Genomic DNA, 18,562 nt, shown 5'->3' with positions numbered 1-18,562 from the left:
TGAAGTGCTGGGAGCCTGAAGGGCCCTGCCCTGCTTCTCTCCACCTGGCTTGGGGCGGGGCCTGACAGACTCCCAAAAGGACTGCTGCTGCTGCTGCTGCTGGGCAGAGTGGGTTCCGTGTTATTTTTTTAATTGCTTTTAATTTTTATCTATGTCATTTTAAATTGTGATTGATGTTGATGCTGCATTCTTAGTTTTAGATTTTATTATTTATGTGGAAATTGTTTTCCATTTGGTTGTGTACTTTTTGATTTGTTTTCTTTCTTGTTTATGACTTTTGTTATGTTGGTAATTATGTGAATCTTGTCATGTTGTCAGCCACCTTGAGCATTGTTTTAACTATGGAAAGGCGGCATAGAGATAAAATGATGAATGAACGAATGAATGAATAGCACAAAGCTAGAAATTGTTGTAAACTAACAGCAAATGTTTTATTGTGTTTCAGTACTGCCATCCTTCTTCCTTCCAGGTGAGCTTTTAAAGACGCCTTATTCTCCAACATAGGAATTGTACTCAGGGCCGGCTCTAGGGGAAGGCTGGGTGGCACGGGGCCATCAGGGGGGTGCTGTGTGGCGCGTGACCCCCGCCCACCAGCCGCGACAAGAGGTGGGATGGGGGGGGCGCCGGAGCGATCTCCGCACCACGGCGCCCGAGCGCCCAACATGCTTAAGACAGCCCTGATTGTACTCTCTTATCCCGAGTCAGACTGTTGGTTAATCTACTGTATCTCAATATTTTCTGCACTGACTGGCAACATCTCTCCAAGGTTTCAGATAGTGGACATTCTCAGTCCTACCTGTAGATGCTGGGGATTGAACATGCGACTTTCTGCATATGAAACAGAATCCCTACCACTAAGCTACAGCACTTCCCCAATCTCATTTCTGGTTCTGATCTATATATTATTGGTAGAGTGGTGTTTTCCTGCAAGTATTCAACAGTACTGCTTTTGAACCTGAAACTTCCATCTAAAGTTTAGAGGGTTTTGGTTGGGTGGGAGGTTGTTGTTGCAATTTTTTTGTACCTTTATTTTGGATCTTATGATTAAAATGGAAGTTGTTTAATTTGGTTGTGTACCTGTTGATGCTTTGTGTATTGTTTAGGACTATTTTTATTGCTCTATTTATTTCTTAAATTGTATACAGCCCTTCATACGTAGATCTCAGGGCAGTAGACTTTACATACACAACATAAAGGTACAAAATAAAAACCACAAAATGCATTAGAAAAATAAGGACAGTAAACCAATAATCCTCCTTTGTTATGTTTGTAGCTATGCTAATATGTTGCAAACTGCCTTGAGCATGGTTTTAACTTTGGAAAGGTTCAGTCATTGATTATTGATAGCTACGTTCCTCGTGTATTTGTCTGATCCCTAATGCATCCCTGTGTTCATAAGAATTTGTGTTAGAGAATTTTTTTCACCCAGTTTTTTTTTAAAAAAAGCTTTCAAATGCAGCCAAATATCTGCAATGCAGCCTGGGCTTCGAGAGGGCAAGAGGTAATGATGAATGGCTCCTCTTTGCTCTGAAGGCCCACAGATCAAAGCAGCTGGCAGCCATCGTCACATCTGCATGGCAGCCAAGTTCATGATTAGTGGGGCTTTCTCTGCTGTACACAAACATTCACAGGTACTCAACAGGTTGCAAAGCGGGTTGCAAAGTGACAAAGAGGCACATGAGTGCATTGGCAAAATGCCGCAAGCAACAGGAATCCTGACCACACTGTGATTGTTGTGTTGCAAGATTTTACCATTGCTCATGTGCTTTTTGGTGCTCTCTCATCACATCAGGATCCCCCCTGGATCAGTTCAATAGCTTATGGAATGTTCAGACCTATGACCCTCTTATCTGCTCCAAGGGGACCCCCAATCTTCTGGAGCAGTTCTGAGGATGTGCGAGGGTAGGAGAGGGAGGGGAAGCTCAGTTGCATGAGCAGAAATAACGCCATCCGCACAGTGACTTCATTGACTGCAAAATTGCAATAAAACCTGCACCAGCAGCTGATACTTCTAGGAGGCTGGGGAAGAAACTTACCACCATTGCCCTCCCTGAAATTTGCCTTTTGTGGCTGTAGCCTCCTCTTGAGGAATTATATGGGAACCCTTTGTATGTCATCTAGCTTGGTAGGAACCCCTCTCAACTGAACTGTATTTAAGCAAGGTTGGAGTGCAGCAAGACCTGTACCAGAAACTTTATTGTCTGTCAGCTCTATTGCATTTGTATTGTTTGTATTTATGTATTTAAGCCTAGACTGTTTTTTAAAAAATAATATTGAATTTATTATGTGCTTGCTATTATTATTTTTAAATCCACTGAAAGGCTTTGTATTTGGCATATTTGTACAGTTAAACCTCGGTTGTCGAACATAATCTGTTCTGGAAGACCGTTCAACTTCCAAAACATTCAACAACCGAGGCACGGCTTCCGATTGGTTGCGAAGAGCTTCTTGCAAGCGGAAGCCGCATTGGACATCCGGGTTCCGAAAAACGTTCAAAAACCAGAACATTTACTTCCAGGTTTTAGGGCATTTGGGAGCTGAAACGTATGATAACGGAGGCGTTGGGGAACTGAGGTTTGACTGTACCTCCAATGATCTGTATTTTGATGTTTTTGAATGTTTGCTGTAAGCCATTTGGGGGGACAGCGCATTGTGGAAAAGTAGCATTCATCAAGCTCAATCAACCAACCATTGGATGCAACCCTTATTTTATTTTTTGTTAGGCTGGTGGATAGTTTGGACCGGCTTTATTGCAAAGGCGTCTGCTGCATGTCAACCTTGAGTCACTCAGTAACATAGGAAGTTGCCTTATAGTATGTCAGACCACTGCTCCATCTAGCTCAGTATTGTTGACACAGACTGGCAGCAGCTCTATATGACTTTAGGCAGGATTGTCACCCAGTCCTACCTGGAGATGTTGGGGATTGAACCCAGGACAAAGCAGGTGCTCTGTCACTGAGCTATAGCCCTCACTTTGGGGGTGAAAAAGCAACAGTGGCCCATAAATTAAGCATACAAATCTGCAGACATAGACAAGGATATTTTTATCTCACTCAACTAAATCTTAACCTAAGCATGTTAATTGCATCTGTGCTTATCCAAATCCATGTTTAATCTTCTCTCACCTTTTGCTCCCTTCCTCCCCTTCTCTTTGTTGTAATGTGGGTTGCAAGCACCTTGGGGCAGAGATGTCTCTTATTGCTGTTGCTCTATACAGCACCATCATTCATGTGCAATGGTGGCTGATCTATTGGGGCGCATGGGGCACTGCCCCACCAATTGCAGAGAGCTAGTTGGCCAGTGAATGGGAGATTGACAGAAAAGTGTCCTGAACTCTCTTTCCTTTGAAGTGGATTGTGGAAGGATGTATTGGGCCGGAAAGAGTGTGGCTTTGAGATGGAGAAGAGGACTTTTAAAAAACACCCACTGGCCATTTCACTTGGTGGGGCTGAGCCCTTGTTGCCTTAACAGACCAGTCTCTGCTAGGTAAACCTGGGACCTGTTCTGAGGATGTTCAGAATTGTTTCCTCCAAACAGCTTCAAGCACATTCTTGTACTCTCAAGGGTGTAATTTTCTCAGGGAAAAGGGGGTCTTTTCCTATTCCCTGAGCAGCTCCTGTAGCAACTTGCTTCTGGGCTGCTTGGTGATCAGGAAGTACAGAAATGCCCTCCTTCTCCAGCTCTTTTATTCTCCATCTTCCAGACCACAGACCTTGTTGCCTGTGTCACATGAAAAAGTCTTGCTAGATGTGTAGATGTGTGTAAGAGAAAAATGGCTCATGTGACCACCCCACCAGATTAAATGGGCACCCCTGCCACTGGGCTCCCATCAAAGTGATTGTCTCATCTGTGAATGCCCTGAATGGTTTGAATGAGCCTTTCCAAAACTCGTGTTCTTCTGATGGAGCCCAATTCCCATCACTCCAGTCAGTAGGGCCAATGGACAAGAATGAGATGAGCTGTAGTCCAAAGCATATGGAAGGCACCAGGCTGGTCTGGGACCTGGATATCTGGAGGACTACTTCCTTATAAGTCTCCCCAGGCACCTAATTCCACAGCTGAGACCCCGTTGATTGTCCATCTTCATATCTTCTGAAGAATACAGTGGTACCTCTGGTTAAGAACTTAATTCGTTCCAGAGGTCCATTCTTAACCTGAAACTGTTCTTAACCTGAAGCTCCACTTTAGCTAATGGGGCCTCCCGCTGCTGCCGCCACACGATTTCTGTTCTCATCCTGAAGCAAAGTTCTTAACCCGAGGTACTACTTCCGGGTTAGCGGAGTCTGTAACCTGAATCGTTTGTAACCCGAAGCGCTTGTAACCTGATGTACCACTGCAGTAGGTGGGAACTGTGAAATCACCCCATTCCAAAAGCCTGTACTCACTGCTCTCTGAACAAAAATGTGGGCTTTTAAAGTGTTTGGCCTGCATTGATATTACTTTCTGCTCCTGTAAATTTCCTCGTGCCTTTTTAAAAAACACTCTCTTGTGCTTGTGTTATATTGTAAACAGTAGGAGCAAACTCCTAGGGCCTGAGGGGGTCTTCGCTCCCCCATAAAATATTTGATGGGGCTGACCCTCCCCAAAGTTGATGGGCATTGCCATTCCAATGGTGTGCAGGCACCACATCATGTGATCAATTATGTGGGGCGGAGCTTACCTGCCACCCCACAATATTTGATTCAAGTTGACACCCCTGTTGTAAACTGTTTTAAATGGTAGATGGCCTTTTGGTTTTCCATCCTAAGCCAGCTGGAGTCTCTGTGAGAGAAAGGTAGGATCCTTATAGTTAAGCAAGCAAACCCATAAAGGGACGAGCAAGACACAAACTGCTTTGCCCTGGTAATAGTAGTAGTAATTCCATGCACACTTGCATGCACATAGACGTGCAGTTCTTGTTTTAAAGTCTTTCAGGTGATCTTCCTGAACACTAAACCAAGTGAGCCATAGCAAAGTTTTCCAGCCACGGGGGTGGGTGCAGCCCAGCCTAACTGCAACCAGCCGTGTGTCTGGGCTGTATTACTAAGGCCCATTGAGAAAAGTGACTTCCCACGCTTTGCCTACAGAGGGCATCCCTGCTCATTCATATGTAGGCTCAGCAAATACAGCTGCTGGAGGCAAAGCAGACTGTCTTCTCTCTCTCTCCCTCCCTCTCGCCAGTCTGTCTCTCTCTCGCTCGCTCTGCCCAAGCAGAGTCTTTTCTTTCCCCGATCCACTCGGCGTCTCTCTCCGCTCTCCACGTTTTCCCTCCCAGCCCTCCTCCACTTCTCCGGATCAATGGACGTTACAGCTCTAACTCTTCCCTCTCACATACTGCTGGTGGACAGCACCAGTAACAAGTGAGAGACCACCGCATCCTTCCCCCTTCTCCGCCCCTCTCTCTGCCACCCTCCCCGCAGCGAACATCTGCGGAGCCAAGAAGGAGGAATAATAACACTATTACCAATACTAGCCCAGCTGTTTGGTCTTGCACAGGATCGTCGGCGTTTCTGATTGCGTTTTACTTTGTACACCAGCAGAGATGGAGCAGCCCATATGCTTTTGATGCGCCCTCCTTGGCTTTTTTATTTTTTTGCAGGATTTTTGTATGTGCGCGCGCCTATGGATGGTTTTCAAACGCTGGGAGACCCTCTCCTCTCCTCTCCTCTTTTTCCTCGTTAGTTTCTGGACATTTCCTGGCTTGGGGACTACATTTAACTTTTTCTTTTTCTTTTTCTGCCTTCCGACCCACTTACCTTGCCCGTGGAGCTAAGGGAACCCCACGACCACCCCATCGAAAAGGGAGGAGACCGAAGCGGCTTCTGGAGACGTGCCGGGATTGTTGCCTGTGTGATCCGGACCCAAATATCGGTTAGGTGTGGGTTGAAATATGGAGAATAGCCTTGGATGTGTTTGGGTACCAAAACTGGCTTTTCTGCTGTTTGGGATCTTTGTCATCACTCTGGACCTTACAGTCACTGGTAAGTCATTTGTGGGGTTTATTCCAACCCTCCTCCTGCTTTTCCCTTCTTCCTTTTTGGCTTTAATGCATGAAAGCAGGACAGCTTAAAGAGATGCTTGCAGATTTGTGATTTCTTGCTGTCTGAACAGCCTTCTAGCTGGATGAGTTGCTGTGAGCTTTGCAAGAGACTTGGGCAGGGAAGTCCATTAAGAAGACCCTCTTTTGGTCTTTATTAAGGAGAATTCAGTCAGGATGGAAGGAAGCCTCCAATCAAAAGGAAATATAGCAGAAAAGTGATGATGGTGTGATTTTTTCTGTTCTGCTTAGTGGTTTGCTCTTCCGGGCTGAGAGATCACCAGCTTTAGAAATTGGGAGGGGGGGGGGTTGGTTGGTTGGTTGGTTGGTTGGTTGGTTGTTGTTCCTCTGGTTATGTTGAATGCAAGAGGTTGTCCGTAAGGTAGAGTTTGCAGGGGGGAAAGGAAACATTTCACGTAGAGTGTCTCCAAACTCCATTTGATTGATATTCTGGAGGGCACGCCTCTCTTTGCACTTGGCAGACACATTTTTCTAATTAAAAATGGGAAAGCTGGTCGCGTTACTGAATCGGAGAGGAAAGGGAAGCGATATGGTGGTGTTGTTCAGCGTTTCTCAGGAGGCTGGGAAGCGCTGAACAGGGTAAATAAAATAAAATAAAATCCTGGAATGAAACAAGAGGTTTGCCAGGAAGTGTTGAGGAAAGTAGTGGTGTCATTTGTAGCGAAAACGGCTTGGAGACGGGTGTGTGGTGGCAAGGGATGGGTGGTGGTGGTGGTGAATGATCGCTTCCAACGATCCTTTGCTTTGCTTTGGATGATCAACAGTAGCATTTCATTAGCAGGCAATATCGGAAGGAGCGGATCACGTTCTACAAATCCAGCCGTACCTTAGGAGTGTCATATAAGCCACTGGTGAACAATGCATGCTTATTTCTCTCCCCACCCCACCCAGAACAGAAGCGACCATGACCCCCCCCCTCCAATGTACAAAAATGCAACATTTCAGCCTAATGCAGAATAAAAAGTTTACTCTGCTCAGGTGCCATTCGGTCGCTTGCAAATATTTGAAATGGCATCCTTTAAAGGCGGCCAAGAAAGATAACGCTTCCGTTGATTGTCTAAAGCTTAACAGGTGAACCGTAAGAAGCTCCTTTTAAATGCATCGAGGCTCATTTCTTTTGGTGCGCGTGTGTCTGTGCGCTATGCACACACAACGCGCGCTGGAGACAGCCAGAATGGGGTAATGAATAGGCGTCTCTCCCGAGTTCTCGGCTGAACGGATGGCGCATGGAAACATGTTGGGGATGCTCTTTCTCTGAAAAGATGATGGACTTGCAAAGCATCTTAGCCGGCTGAGGGCAGAAATGGGTGTGTGCGGGTGTGTGTACACATATATGCGCACGGGGAAGGCACTGGGGGATGGGGTCAGGTTATAGGACGAGCAGAAGAGGTGTAGCACGCTGTGGTGCTCGGGAGTGAAAAGGGGAGTCGTGAAAGGCGGTCCTTCTTGCTGTGGATTTTGGCGGTACGTTTTGCTCGCCACCTCGGAGGAATTGGCGTTGCATGTTTGGCTCCCTGCCTGCTGCCGAGGTCTTTCTCCTCTTGCCTTTGTGGCCCACGCTTTCTGTGCATGCTTGACTGCTGTGGCGACGGGGCAGGGCTGCTGCTGCTGCTGGCTTTCTGTACGTCAAGACCAGGCAAAGTTTCCCTCTCCCCTCGTTTCACCTGTAGGCAAATTTTGGCCTAGGGCTGTTTGTTTTACGCGCAGCTTTGGGCGCCACTTGAATGGTCAGAGGCCAAAGGCAAGCCGCTCATCTGCTTGAATGTCTCCCCCTCCCCTCCTCCGGGAGCTATTTTCTCCCCCTTCAGCATCCTAGCAGGGGGACTGATCAGAAAGAAAGCAGGATTTCGCTCCATGAAAGGACCAGTAGGAGGTGCCCTTATTAAGGCCAAGTAGCCAGTTTGCCGCTTGGTGAAATTCCCATTCAGCAGGGCATTTAAAGACTTTGTTGATGGGTAACAAAGGGCTTACAGATCTGCGGCACAATGTAGCTTTGTCCTTATCCCCCTTTCTAGCTAAACACAGCGCTGCTTTGGAGGTGCAAGATTCGCGTGTGTGTTTCCTTTTAAACTTTCTTTCCGAAAATCAGCACCGCTCCGTGTTGCCGTCACAAGAGAAATAAACGTTATTTTCTCCTTTGGCACAGTCCTTTCTCTTCCGCTTCCCTTCCTGTTGTTTCCAAGGTGCCTAAAGGATGCTTCCGTACAAAACACAAATGAACAGGCGAGCCACACAAACGAGGTTCCATCCATTTCGCAGGCCAGGAGCGGGAGTGTCTGGTGCACACGCGGTCCTGAGCACGACTGGGTGTGCTCCGCTCTGCAGTTTGGAAAGGCAGACGTTAAAGAAATGATCGGGGTTTTTTTTGGGGGGGGAATCACACCCCCTGCATTTACGGATCGCATTTAACCCTTTCCTGGAAACCTATGTGCCGCACAATAGAGTGGGTACTACTTCGGGGTTCAGGGGGAAGTGAATGCTCAGGACCCCTTTGTCTGAAAGTGGAAGGAAGATCCCCGCCCGTTCATACCCTTAATCCCTTTTCCTTCCGCACTTCCTTATTCTGGTGCAGAATCAAAGAGCGGGATGCATCGCCTTGCCAGAGAACCTCCTGGTGTCTGGGCAGGAGAGCAATCATATTCTCGGCAAGTGGTGCAATATAAATCAACAGTGGCCTGTCATAGCATCCATTTCACACGCAGGCGGTTTTGCCCTTTGTGTTGCCGAGTGGCGGGAGCTGCCACACGTGGTGTATGACTTGGGCAAGCCACCGTGCATTCGGTTTATTCGGTTTAATGTTGCCGGAAAGTTGGGGCTTGTGCTGCTTAGAGAAGAGCATGGTTCCCACCCCAGCCTATTATGCCACGGGGGCGGGGCAGGACTACTCTGTGACGTAGACATAAGTTCAAATTGAGTGGTTTGGGGTGTGGGTGCGTGGCAGGAGAAGTTGGTCATTGTTTATTGGTCGCAAACTCCAGTCTGTAAAATGGGAATTCTAGTAAAGCAGTTTTACATTTTTTCAGTTGTGAGAAAGGAGGGGGGGGAGGGAGAAAATGCACAATTAATCCTGCAATCCTAAAGCCACCTCCTGCAGAGTAACAGCTTCAGAGAAGTCTACAAGCCTGCTACAAGATTCAATTGCAGTAACAATGTACCTTCAGGGTTTTGGGTTTTGGAATGCTTCCTTTGAAATTAAACTTAATATGTGGGATGAGCAGAACAGAGTTTCACTGTTTACTTCCACAGAGTTGTTCATCTTTATGATCTGAGCTGTGTTCGGATGATCTCCTCTGTTTTCTTGAGTACCAGCTGCCTCAGTTGGAGTTTAATGATCCAATCTTAATTTCTGGGCTTGTGTTTTGGACTGAGATGTTAGTCAGCATAGAGCTATGTAGAAAACTACCCTACTCATCATATGAGACATTCCAGTCTGCGGATGTAACAAAATCTTCCTTGGAAGTCTGTAGGAGTTTGAACTGAGTAAGGCTTCTAATTGAAGAAGATCTGCAGCTCACGAGGTGGATGCAACTATTGATGGCTAACTCACACTTGCATTTTGTATCACTCAATAGCTCATCATTTGGCAACCTATCACTCAATGACATTCAGCTGGATGTGCGAATTGCCTCCATTGAGAAGTACTGTGTGTTTTGAAGTGATGTCAGGTGTGAAAGTTCTGCTCACATTGTTGGAGGTGCCATGCCTGTTTTACAAATCACCTCTTCAATGTCACAGGCACGAAGTAACAAATGTGTTTGTGTGAACCCCAACCTGAGATCGGTACAGGGGAGTGTGGAAAAGCATCTGTAGATATAGTGGCTGGTATTGTTTTGGTTCTGCAATATGTATTCCATCCAATAGGAGGCTCATTAGCTTTTCTGAAATGATCAGATATTCATTGGGATTGGCACCAAGTCATGATTCTAATTGAGCTCCACCATTGCTTTACAACAATATTCTAGAGTTTTCATCCTCCTCTCATTTCTGTCGCTGTCTGCATCATCTATAACCATCTCATAAAGGCTGGTAGATGGATCTGACTTATCAGTTATTGTACTGCAATGGAGGAAAGTCTTAATCAACTATGCCAATGATATTCCCTAATACGGTAGCTATAACAATTCATCTGGTTCTTAAGATCAAAATTCCCCTGTTATCTTAGAATCGCCTGATTTTACCCCATCCTTCCTGTGCTAATATTATTGCCTCTTCATTTTCAGTTGTTTTGCCATTGCATTAGCATTAGCAAAGAGAGCAGTGGTGGGTTTATCCAGTAGTCAGCTGTTGAGCTCTGCTCAGAAAAAACAAAAACAAAACACTGTTCCAGACCTAACATCCCAGCTGGTCTGTTTTGGTTCTGTTTCTTTAGAGTTCAGAATTATTCAGTAGTTCAGAATTACTTGGTTAGAAATATAAATGTGCCCAAGCTTGTAGTGCTCAGATGTATTGTATCTCAAATGCTGTTTCCCAGAGAAGTTCTCTTATGAATTAGATTAAAAGGAAACTGTGCACATCTGGGAAATGACACTGAGCTTTTAGCTGAAGCCTAGCTCTATTGCTGCTGTATCTTCCTATGCTAAACATTCATGTGAGTAGATTTGCTTTTTGTGCTGGCAGTTTTATGAGTAAGTTAACAGTCAGAAATGACATTTCAGTGCACTCTTTCCCTCCCAGATTTTGAGGGAGTGGTAAATCTGTAAAACGAAAAAAAAAATGTTCCTGTTTGTGCTGGTGAGTTTAGCAGAATCTATTTCTGCCTCTCCAGGCATGCTTCATGACTCAGCTGGCATGGGACATGTGATCTCATGATATACAATGGCAGTAACCAATATGTGCCCTCCAAAACTTGGACTCCAACTCCCATCAGCCCCTGCCAGTGCACACCTGATTTATAATATTCCATTCATCCTACTTTGTGACAAAGCTTCTCTTACATACATACAGTACTTTAAATTGAAGGGATGATACAGTTCACCTTTCTTTCTTTCTTTTTTTTTTTTTCGGAAGAGGATAATTAGAATGCCATAAACTCTGCTAATGTTAAGTCATCTTCAACAAATTGGACCTTGCTTGGTGATCTTTCAGAATAATTCAATCAAACCCTATATACACCTGTTGATTAGGGTTTTCAGATGACATCTGTTCAGTGTGGGAAGCATCTCATGGCTGCTGTCAGGAGCTAACTGGGGCCATGGGTGGAAAAGAAGAAAGGGCAGGAAGGAAGAGAACGCCATTTTATTTCTTTATATCTATTTTACAATGGTTGAAACTCAGCGTTACTCATACTCCGAATAGACCCATCGAAATCAATGGACTTTCCCATTGGATGGGAAACATGTGACCTTTCAGATATTCTTGGGCTACAAGTCCCATCATGCCTGCCCATGGATCGTGGTGGCTGAGGCTGATGAGAGTTGCAGTCCAACAACTGCACCTGCAAGGCCACAGTTTCCCCATCCTTGACTTAGATATCACCCAATGCACCTGGCAAAGGTTTCAGCTGAAATGTGTTGAGCCTAGAGATAATAATAATTTTGAGCATCTTTGTGTACCCTTGTTGGTCTCCTCCCCTCCCCTCCAGTCAACAGGCTGCCCCACTGTGAATTGCTACCTTACTAGCTTGCTGTAAAGCAGACATCCCCAAACTGCGGCCCTCCAGAAGTTTTGGCCTACAACTCCCATGATCCCTAGCTAACAGGACCAGTGGTCGGGGAAGATGGGAATTGTAGTCCAAAACATCTGGAGGGCCGAAGCCTGGGGATGCCTGCTGTAAAGATTACCAAGATATAAGGCAGACGTCCCCAGACTTCGGCCCTCCAGATGTTTTGGACTACAATTCCCATCATCCCTGACCACTGGTCCTCTTAGCTAGGAATCATGGGAGTTGTAGGCCAAAACATATGGAGGGCCGCAGTTTGGGGATGCCTGATATAAGGCATGTAAATGCTTTTAACACCCCTTAGTGCTATAGAAATGTTAACTTTGAAGTCCCTCTCCTCTGCTTCTCAATCCATTCTGATAGTCTGTATAGCGAGTGACCATTCTATAGAGTCAACTGCTATGCTGATTCCCCTGCCATGACAACACGGCCCAAGAAGCAACACCAATGCAGGAAATAATCACATCTGTTGACTCTCCTGAAATGCTTGCTTGCTGCACACATCATTTTTACAGGAGTTGTTGGGGGGGGGGGAATGCCTTTATGAAGTGTTTCCCACTGCTTGGGAATAGTAAGAATGGTGCCTTGCTTTCCTTCCAAAGAAAACAAAATGACTTCATTACATTCCCCCCCCCCACTCCCCTGTGGCTACTTCCTCTGCCTTAAGAAAAGAGTGTCGCAAGTGATTTTGCAAACTGTACTTCGAGTGGAAAGGAGCCATTGTAAGGATCATTAAGTAAATGTGTGCATATGGCTAAATCCAATAAAATTGTTTTCGTGGTTCTGGTACTTGCTAGATATAAAGCGCTTGCATGGCTTGTCACATTCTTTTTTTTTAAAAAAAATACCATGCTATAATCATTACTATGTAAAAAGGTAATGTGACAATCAATGCACTTAACAAAAAATCCAAAAGTTTGAATCTTGCATCAAAATCCAGTCCTTAACTGTAGATTTTTGAATTCAAATGAGATCATACTGGTCTTGTTTTATCCTTAGCAGAAGTGCTCATATTGCTGAACTCAGTTGTGGCTCAGTTCATCCTGGGTAGGTCAGGCTTCCTCAACCTCGGCCCTCCAGATGTTTTGAGACTACAATTCCAATCATCCCTGACCACTGGTCCTGCTAGGAAGGGATCATGGGAATTGTAGGCCAAAAACATCTGGAGGGCCGAGGTTGAAGAAGCCTGGAGTAGGTGGTTTGGGGAGCTGGTGGGAAGGGATTATGGTGCTTGGTTTATTTTTGACCCAATTCAACATAAGCCATGGGTGGCTCATATATCTCCAGTTCATAAGTATAGTGATTGACCCTCTTTCCACCTGCCTTGCCCCACCCACCAGTCACTTCTCATTTTGACTTCTATTATGTTGTGCACTGTGGCTTGCTGTTGTTTTATTGATTGGAGTTTAAAGATTACTTATTGTAACTGTTAAGAGTAGATTCCTGTTTAATCTTGAAATGCTGATGTTTAATATTATTCTATATTATTTTAATGAATGTTGAATGTTGTATTTATTTCCATACAGTGGAAGCTCGGGTTGCGAACGTGATCCATGCGGGAGACATGTTTGCAACCTGCAACGCCACGTCTGCGCATGTGCGGGTCGCGATTTGGCGCTTCTGCACATGCATAAAGTGCGATTTAGTGTTTCTGCGCATGTGTGAGCGCCGAAACCCGGACATAACCCATTCCAGTACTTCCAGGTTCGGCATGGTGCGCAACCCAAAAACACACAACCTGAAGCATCTGTAACCCAAGGTCTGACTGTATTGTATTATGCATATAGCTGCTCTGAGCCCGGCTTTGGCCAGGAAGGGTGGGATACAAATATTATTATTATTATTATTAATGTCACAGTTTCACAGCTGGTATTTGAACTTGGATCTCCCCTGACCAACTCCAGTCTACTGAATAGATACCATGTTTTGCTACCCTTTAACTATACACTCATCCAATCAGCATGTTACCTTTTCTGAATCCTGCAAGCCAATACTGATGTATGTCATTTCAAATAATCATAAATGCATGCAGATCATGTAAACAAACATGATTTATCTCTTGGCCCCTTGGGTACAATGGTCTAAGTGGATAAAGATTGATTTCACATAGCTGGAGAGGTAATGCAAAGTAGATTGTGGAGGAAAGCTATGACTTGAATATTTGTATTTGGCTACAGTGGGTGGGGAGGAGCTGCAAATTGGTCCAATCTGGGAAATAATCTTATTTGTTCAAAAGTAGATAGATGGAAATATTGGGAAATGTTGATGTTGTCTGAATTAAAAGAATATTAACAGAACTCCACAGAGACGTCCTCAATTAACCAAAGACACACACACAAAAATCACTTGACTATATTAAAATAATCCCTGGGGTGGAACATTAAGTGGATTTTATTTCTCCTGTGTATAAAAACAGAAACAGTTTTGGGTCATATTCTGACGACTGCTTCTCTGGTTTTATAGCTATGTAAATCAGGTGTAGACAATTGGCATGCCTTGCGATTTAAATAATGGTGAGGTCAGAATCAGGTTCACCATTTTGATTGTGAGGAACTTGCTCTGTTGGGCTGGATAATTTGTGGTGCCTAAGAGAAAGATTATGAGCTTGTTCAAACATTTATTTATTTATACAGTATTTTTCTTTATTGCTTATTGCATAATTGCTGGCTTCAGCATTTACTGTTGATACATTAAGCAGGAGTAAACATTGCTCTTGGGGAGTGAGATAAAAAATAGAAAAGTGGTTCTGAGATTAATCTATAATGTAATATAGATTCCATATTGTGTTGCACTTGTGGTGGTGAAGGCTTGGATACCGAATGGAGGACATGGTGTTGTGGTGTGGAATTTTTGCAGTCCACTTTCTCTGAGGCAATGGAATGTTGTCAGTATGGCTGGGATGAAAACTTCATACGGGTTCAAAATATGGGCTGGCTGAGAACTGGGCCCAGTGGGGGGAGAGAGGAGAAAGTGTCCCAAGGAGATCGTAGTATCATAGAGCTGGAAGAGACCCTAGGGGTCATCCAATCCAACCCCCTGCAAGCAGGAACCTCAGATACAGAAGCTAAGGGATAAGGTGCCCAGAACCAGCATGGCTGAGGGAAGAGGTAGAATAGGTCAGTGACTAAGAGAGAAGAATCTGACAAAAGGGTAGATAAAGGAGAAGTGAGTTTGAGGAAAAGGAAACAGAAGGCGGAAAACTACATGCATTGAATTCAATAAATCAGCAAATTCTTTGTGCCAAATGAATGAAAAGTTCATAAAAATGCATGCCTTTTCCAGATTTTCTTCCAGAAATGCATAGTGTGTGTCTAAAATGCCTTTGTACCTTGGGTCTTACTCTCTAATTTATCTCCCCTAAAGTCCTTTAATATGAGTGCTCTAGTGATTTCCCATAAGATATACTGTAGCTGGCTTCAACCAGCAATGTGATGAAATCTACCTTGCTGTTTCATTGCTTACCATTAGGTGGTCGAGGCTGGCGACACTTAAAAATAATTTGTAAGCAGGTGACTGGCTAACAAATACCATACAGAGGGAAACTGCCACTGAGATTCCAAGTCTCTATTGCAGATATACCCTCAATATAGATTGCTGCTGCTCCCCCCCCCCAATCAAGTAAATAAATGCAAATACTTAACTAACTGAGTTTCTGCCCCCTCAACATAAATCCTGGTTACACCCATGCCATCAGCATGGGGAGTTGAGCAGTCCCAGCCCCTCAGCTCTGCTTCCCTTTTATACCTTGCATGTTGATTGCAGCACCTGGGCCGGATGAGGCCTGTGACCCTCACCTGTTCTGAGCCTACTCCAGCTGAAGAATCACACAGCTTCTCCCTGAGCTAAATGAGCCCCACCTGGGCTGTGGGCCTTTGCTTGCCTCAGCCTCCCAGAATGTCCCTCCCACTACTCCCAACCGGGGTGGAGGAATGGGGGGGGGGTGCGGTGAGGAATGGGGGGGTGCGGTGGGTGCGGTCCACACCATATGTCACCACTGAGGGGGGTGACAAAATGCCTGGCGGCATTCACTACAAGGCCTGCGGCACGCCTGAGCCACGCGTCTTGGGCTCCTGCAGGCTCTGTGCTGCCCCAAACGGTCCGCCCGCCGCCTCCCCCTCAGCTGTAGGGTGGCTGAGTGGAGGAGGCAGGCAGATTCCTTGGAGGCCCCATGGAACGTCCTGCCTTGGCTGGCCCCGCCCCCGTGGGCAGCTGACCCCGCCCCTGGGCACAGGGCATACATGCCACCCCCATAGCTGCCAAGTCTCCCGTATTCCCCGGGAAATCCCCGTTTTTCCAGCTGTTCCTAGCTGAAAAAACACCAGGTTTTTTTGTTTTCCCCCGGTTTATTCTGGCGCGGCGGCCATTTTGGAACTGGGTGGAACATGCTCAGAAGCGACTTTTGATGCTGCTCTGCCCAGTTCCAAAATGGCTGCAGTGTGACTTCTGGTGTGGCAGCCATTTTGGAACTGGGGAAAGCATCATCAAAAGCCACTTCTGAGCATGCTCTGCCCAGTTCCAAAATGGCGGCAGCGCTACTTCCGGTCTGCTACTTTCGGCCCGGTTCCTTATTTCTTGCTCCCCCGCTGCTCCCAACACCTTTGTGCCCACCTTGTTCATGGAGATGGATGTCTCTCTGGCTTTGCCCTTCTCTTCTGGTCCCTGCATGCTGACCCCCATCCCCTCGCTATCCCCTGCCATCCCATAAGTATTTTCCAGAAACCCAATCAATCCTTTCCCATCCCCTGCTTTCCCCAGGAAGGGGTGGGGTTCCCAGTCGCAGCTGCGCCCCTTGCGGGGATCTTCTTCCTCCCCACCCTATTGCCCTTCCAGTTCATGACAATGGGAATTGAAGTCCAACAACATTTGGAGAGTCTCAGGTTCCATATCCTTGATGTAGGGAAAAACCCATGGCTGCATGCCCAAAATTGCAGCTCACGCTAAAAGTCTTTATTTGAGACAGCAAAAGCTTGCATTTCTATGGACCTAGAGGTGGAGAAAGAAGAATATGGTTAATCCCTTTCGGAAGGCAGCGGCGTACATCATAGCTTTACATTTCCATCACAAAGATCCTGATAAAGGGGAGTATATTATTTTCGAATGAGATAACGGAACAGATAATGGCAGGCCTATCGGAATCTCTCCCCCTCCACCCCGCTTTTAAATGGTGTTTGTCAGTTTAAGGCTTGATGTGTAAGCCTTCGCGTTACAGTGGGATAATCTAAAACTGTTGCACCATCTCGTTTATAGATGTATGAACTGTAAAGGAATCTGCGGTTACAGAGAGACACAATAAATCACACAATTAAATGTCTGTCACTGTCTGCACTGATAGTAACCATTTGCCAATGGGGATGCCAATATATGCTGCGATTTTTTAAAAAAGAATAAAAATACAGGAAAAATGAATACTGTGCGAAGTGACTGCCCAAAGCAACTGGGGAGAAGGGAGGGGGATTGGTTGTCAAACAAAGGAAGCTTTTAAAAGAATATTGTAAATGTAGCAATCACATTTTTTACCTGGTACAAAAACACACACACAAAAAGATTGCTAAAAGGGAAATGGAGGCAGTGAAAGAAATTTTATTTTACTTTATTTTGGCGGAGGACAGGGAATCTCTACACATACAAATGGTTTAATCAGGGAATAATAGAACCATACACCTGGGATAGTATTTAAAGAACACATTGCCTTTCTTACTTTTATTGAGACAGATTTAATTCAGTTGGAATGAAATAATAATTATTTGCATTTGTATAGCTCAGTGGAAATGTGCAAAGCGGTCCACTTACACCACCTCAATAATCTGAAGGATCTTCTTTCCGCATGTCAATCTTCTGAGACATTTAGGTCACCCTTACAAACCCTGCCCCAGATTCTCTGCAAAAGAAGCAGGCAGTTGCTAGGGCAATGGCCATTTCAGTGGTGGCACCACAGCTAGGGAGTTATCTCTCCAGTGAAGCTGGTTTGACTCTTTCCTCTTCGTCGCTTCTCTGAACTTTCTTTGCAGGAGATATTTGCACTGTGCCTTGCTGGGTATTACTGTGTTTATGAGCCACTATAAATCAGCTTTGGGAAATTATGAACTGAAGGGTGGTATGGAGGTTTTAAACAAATAAGGTGATTTGCATGTTGCTATCATATTTATACTGCTGTCATATCAGAATGGTAAGAAAACTGGGCTCATAGTGTTGTCATCCTATGGAACACAGGAGTCTTGTACGGAGTCAGACTATTGGTCCAAGTAGCTCAGCATTGCAGGGTTGCCATATTTCCAGAGGTAAAATCTGGACAAAAAAAGTTGTTGAGCCAGAGCTGCCCGCACAAGAGCCTGAAACAGAGACAGAGCCTGGGTACATCCTGCTGGGGTCCGAGCCTGAACCTGAGCTGCCCACGTGCAGACATTTTTACCCCCCCCCCCCGATCTAGATATTTGCTTAAAATTGTAAACATCCCCCCAGTTGGGTATGTAGGCCCCCCAAAAGAGGACATTTCTGGGATTTCCCAGATGTATGGTGTGACGAAATCCTTTTATTTCGTCTTTTCCACTTCAAACTCTATATTACTTAAAGAGCTACTAGGGAATCCTGATGTAAGACTAATCTCCATCTAGCTCAGTATTGTTGACACAGACTGGCAGCAGCTCTACAGTGGAACCTCAGTTTATGAACACCTCGGTTTACGAATTTTCGGTTTACGAACGCTGCGGACCCATCTGGAACGGATTAATTCACTTTCCATTACTTTCAATGGGAAAGTTTGCTTCAGTTTATGAACGCTTCAGTTTATGAACAGACTTCCGGAACCAATTACACCCATGCTTCGGGTTAAGTACGCTTCAGGTTGAGTACTCCGTGGACCCGTCTGG

At 45.3% G+C, this 18,562-nt stretch overlaps 1 protein-coding gene across 1 annotated transcript in view; it reads left to right on the top strand.

The window, feature by feature from the left end:
- The first annotated feature begins 5,233 nt into the window (after positions 1–5,233).
- Positions 5,234–18,562, top strand: part of DCC (DCC netrin 1 receptor) — a 904,619-nt gene continuing 891,290 nt past the window's right edge. The window contains exon 1 of the mRNA XM_060280362.1: positions 5,234–5,960. Coding sequence (XP_060136345.1) covers positions 5,870–5,960 — 91 coding nt within the window. The 5' untranslated portion in view covers positions 5,234–5,869. The remainder of the gene's footprint in view (positions 5,961–18,562) is intronic.

This window comes from Zootoca vivipara, chromosome 11 (assembly GCF_963506605.1).
Source record: "Zootoca vivipara chromosome 11, rZooViv1.1, whole genome shotgun sequence".
Taxonomy (NCBI): Eukaryota; Metazoa; Chordata; class Lepidosauria; order Squamata; family Lacertidae; genus Zootoca; species Zootoca vivipara.
The sequence above is the reverse complement of the archived record's forward strand: the minus strand, read 5'-3'. Positions and strand labels throughout refer to the sequence as shown.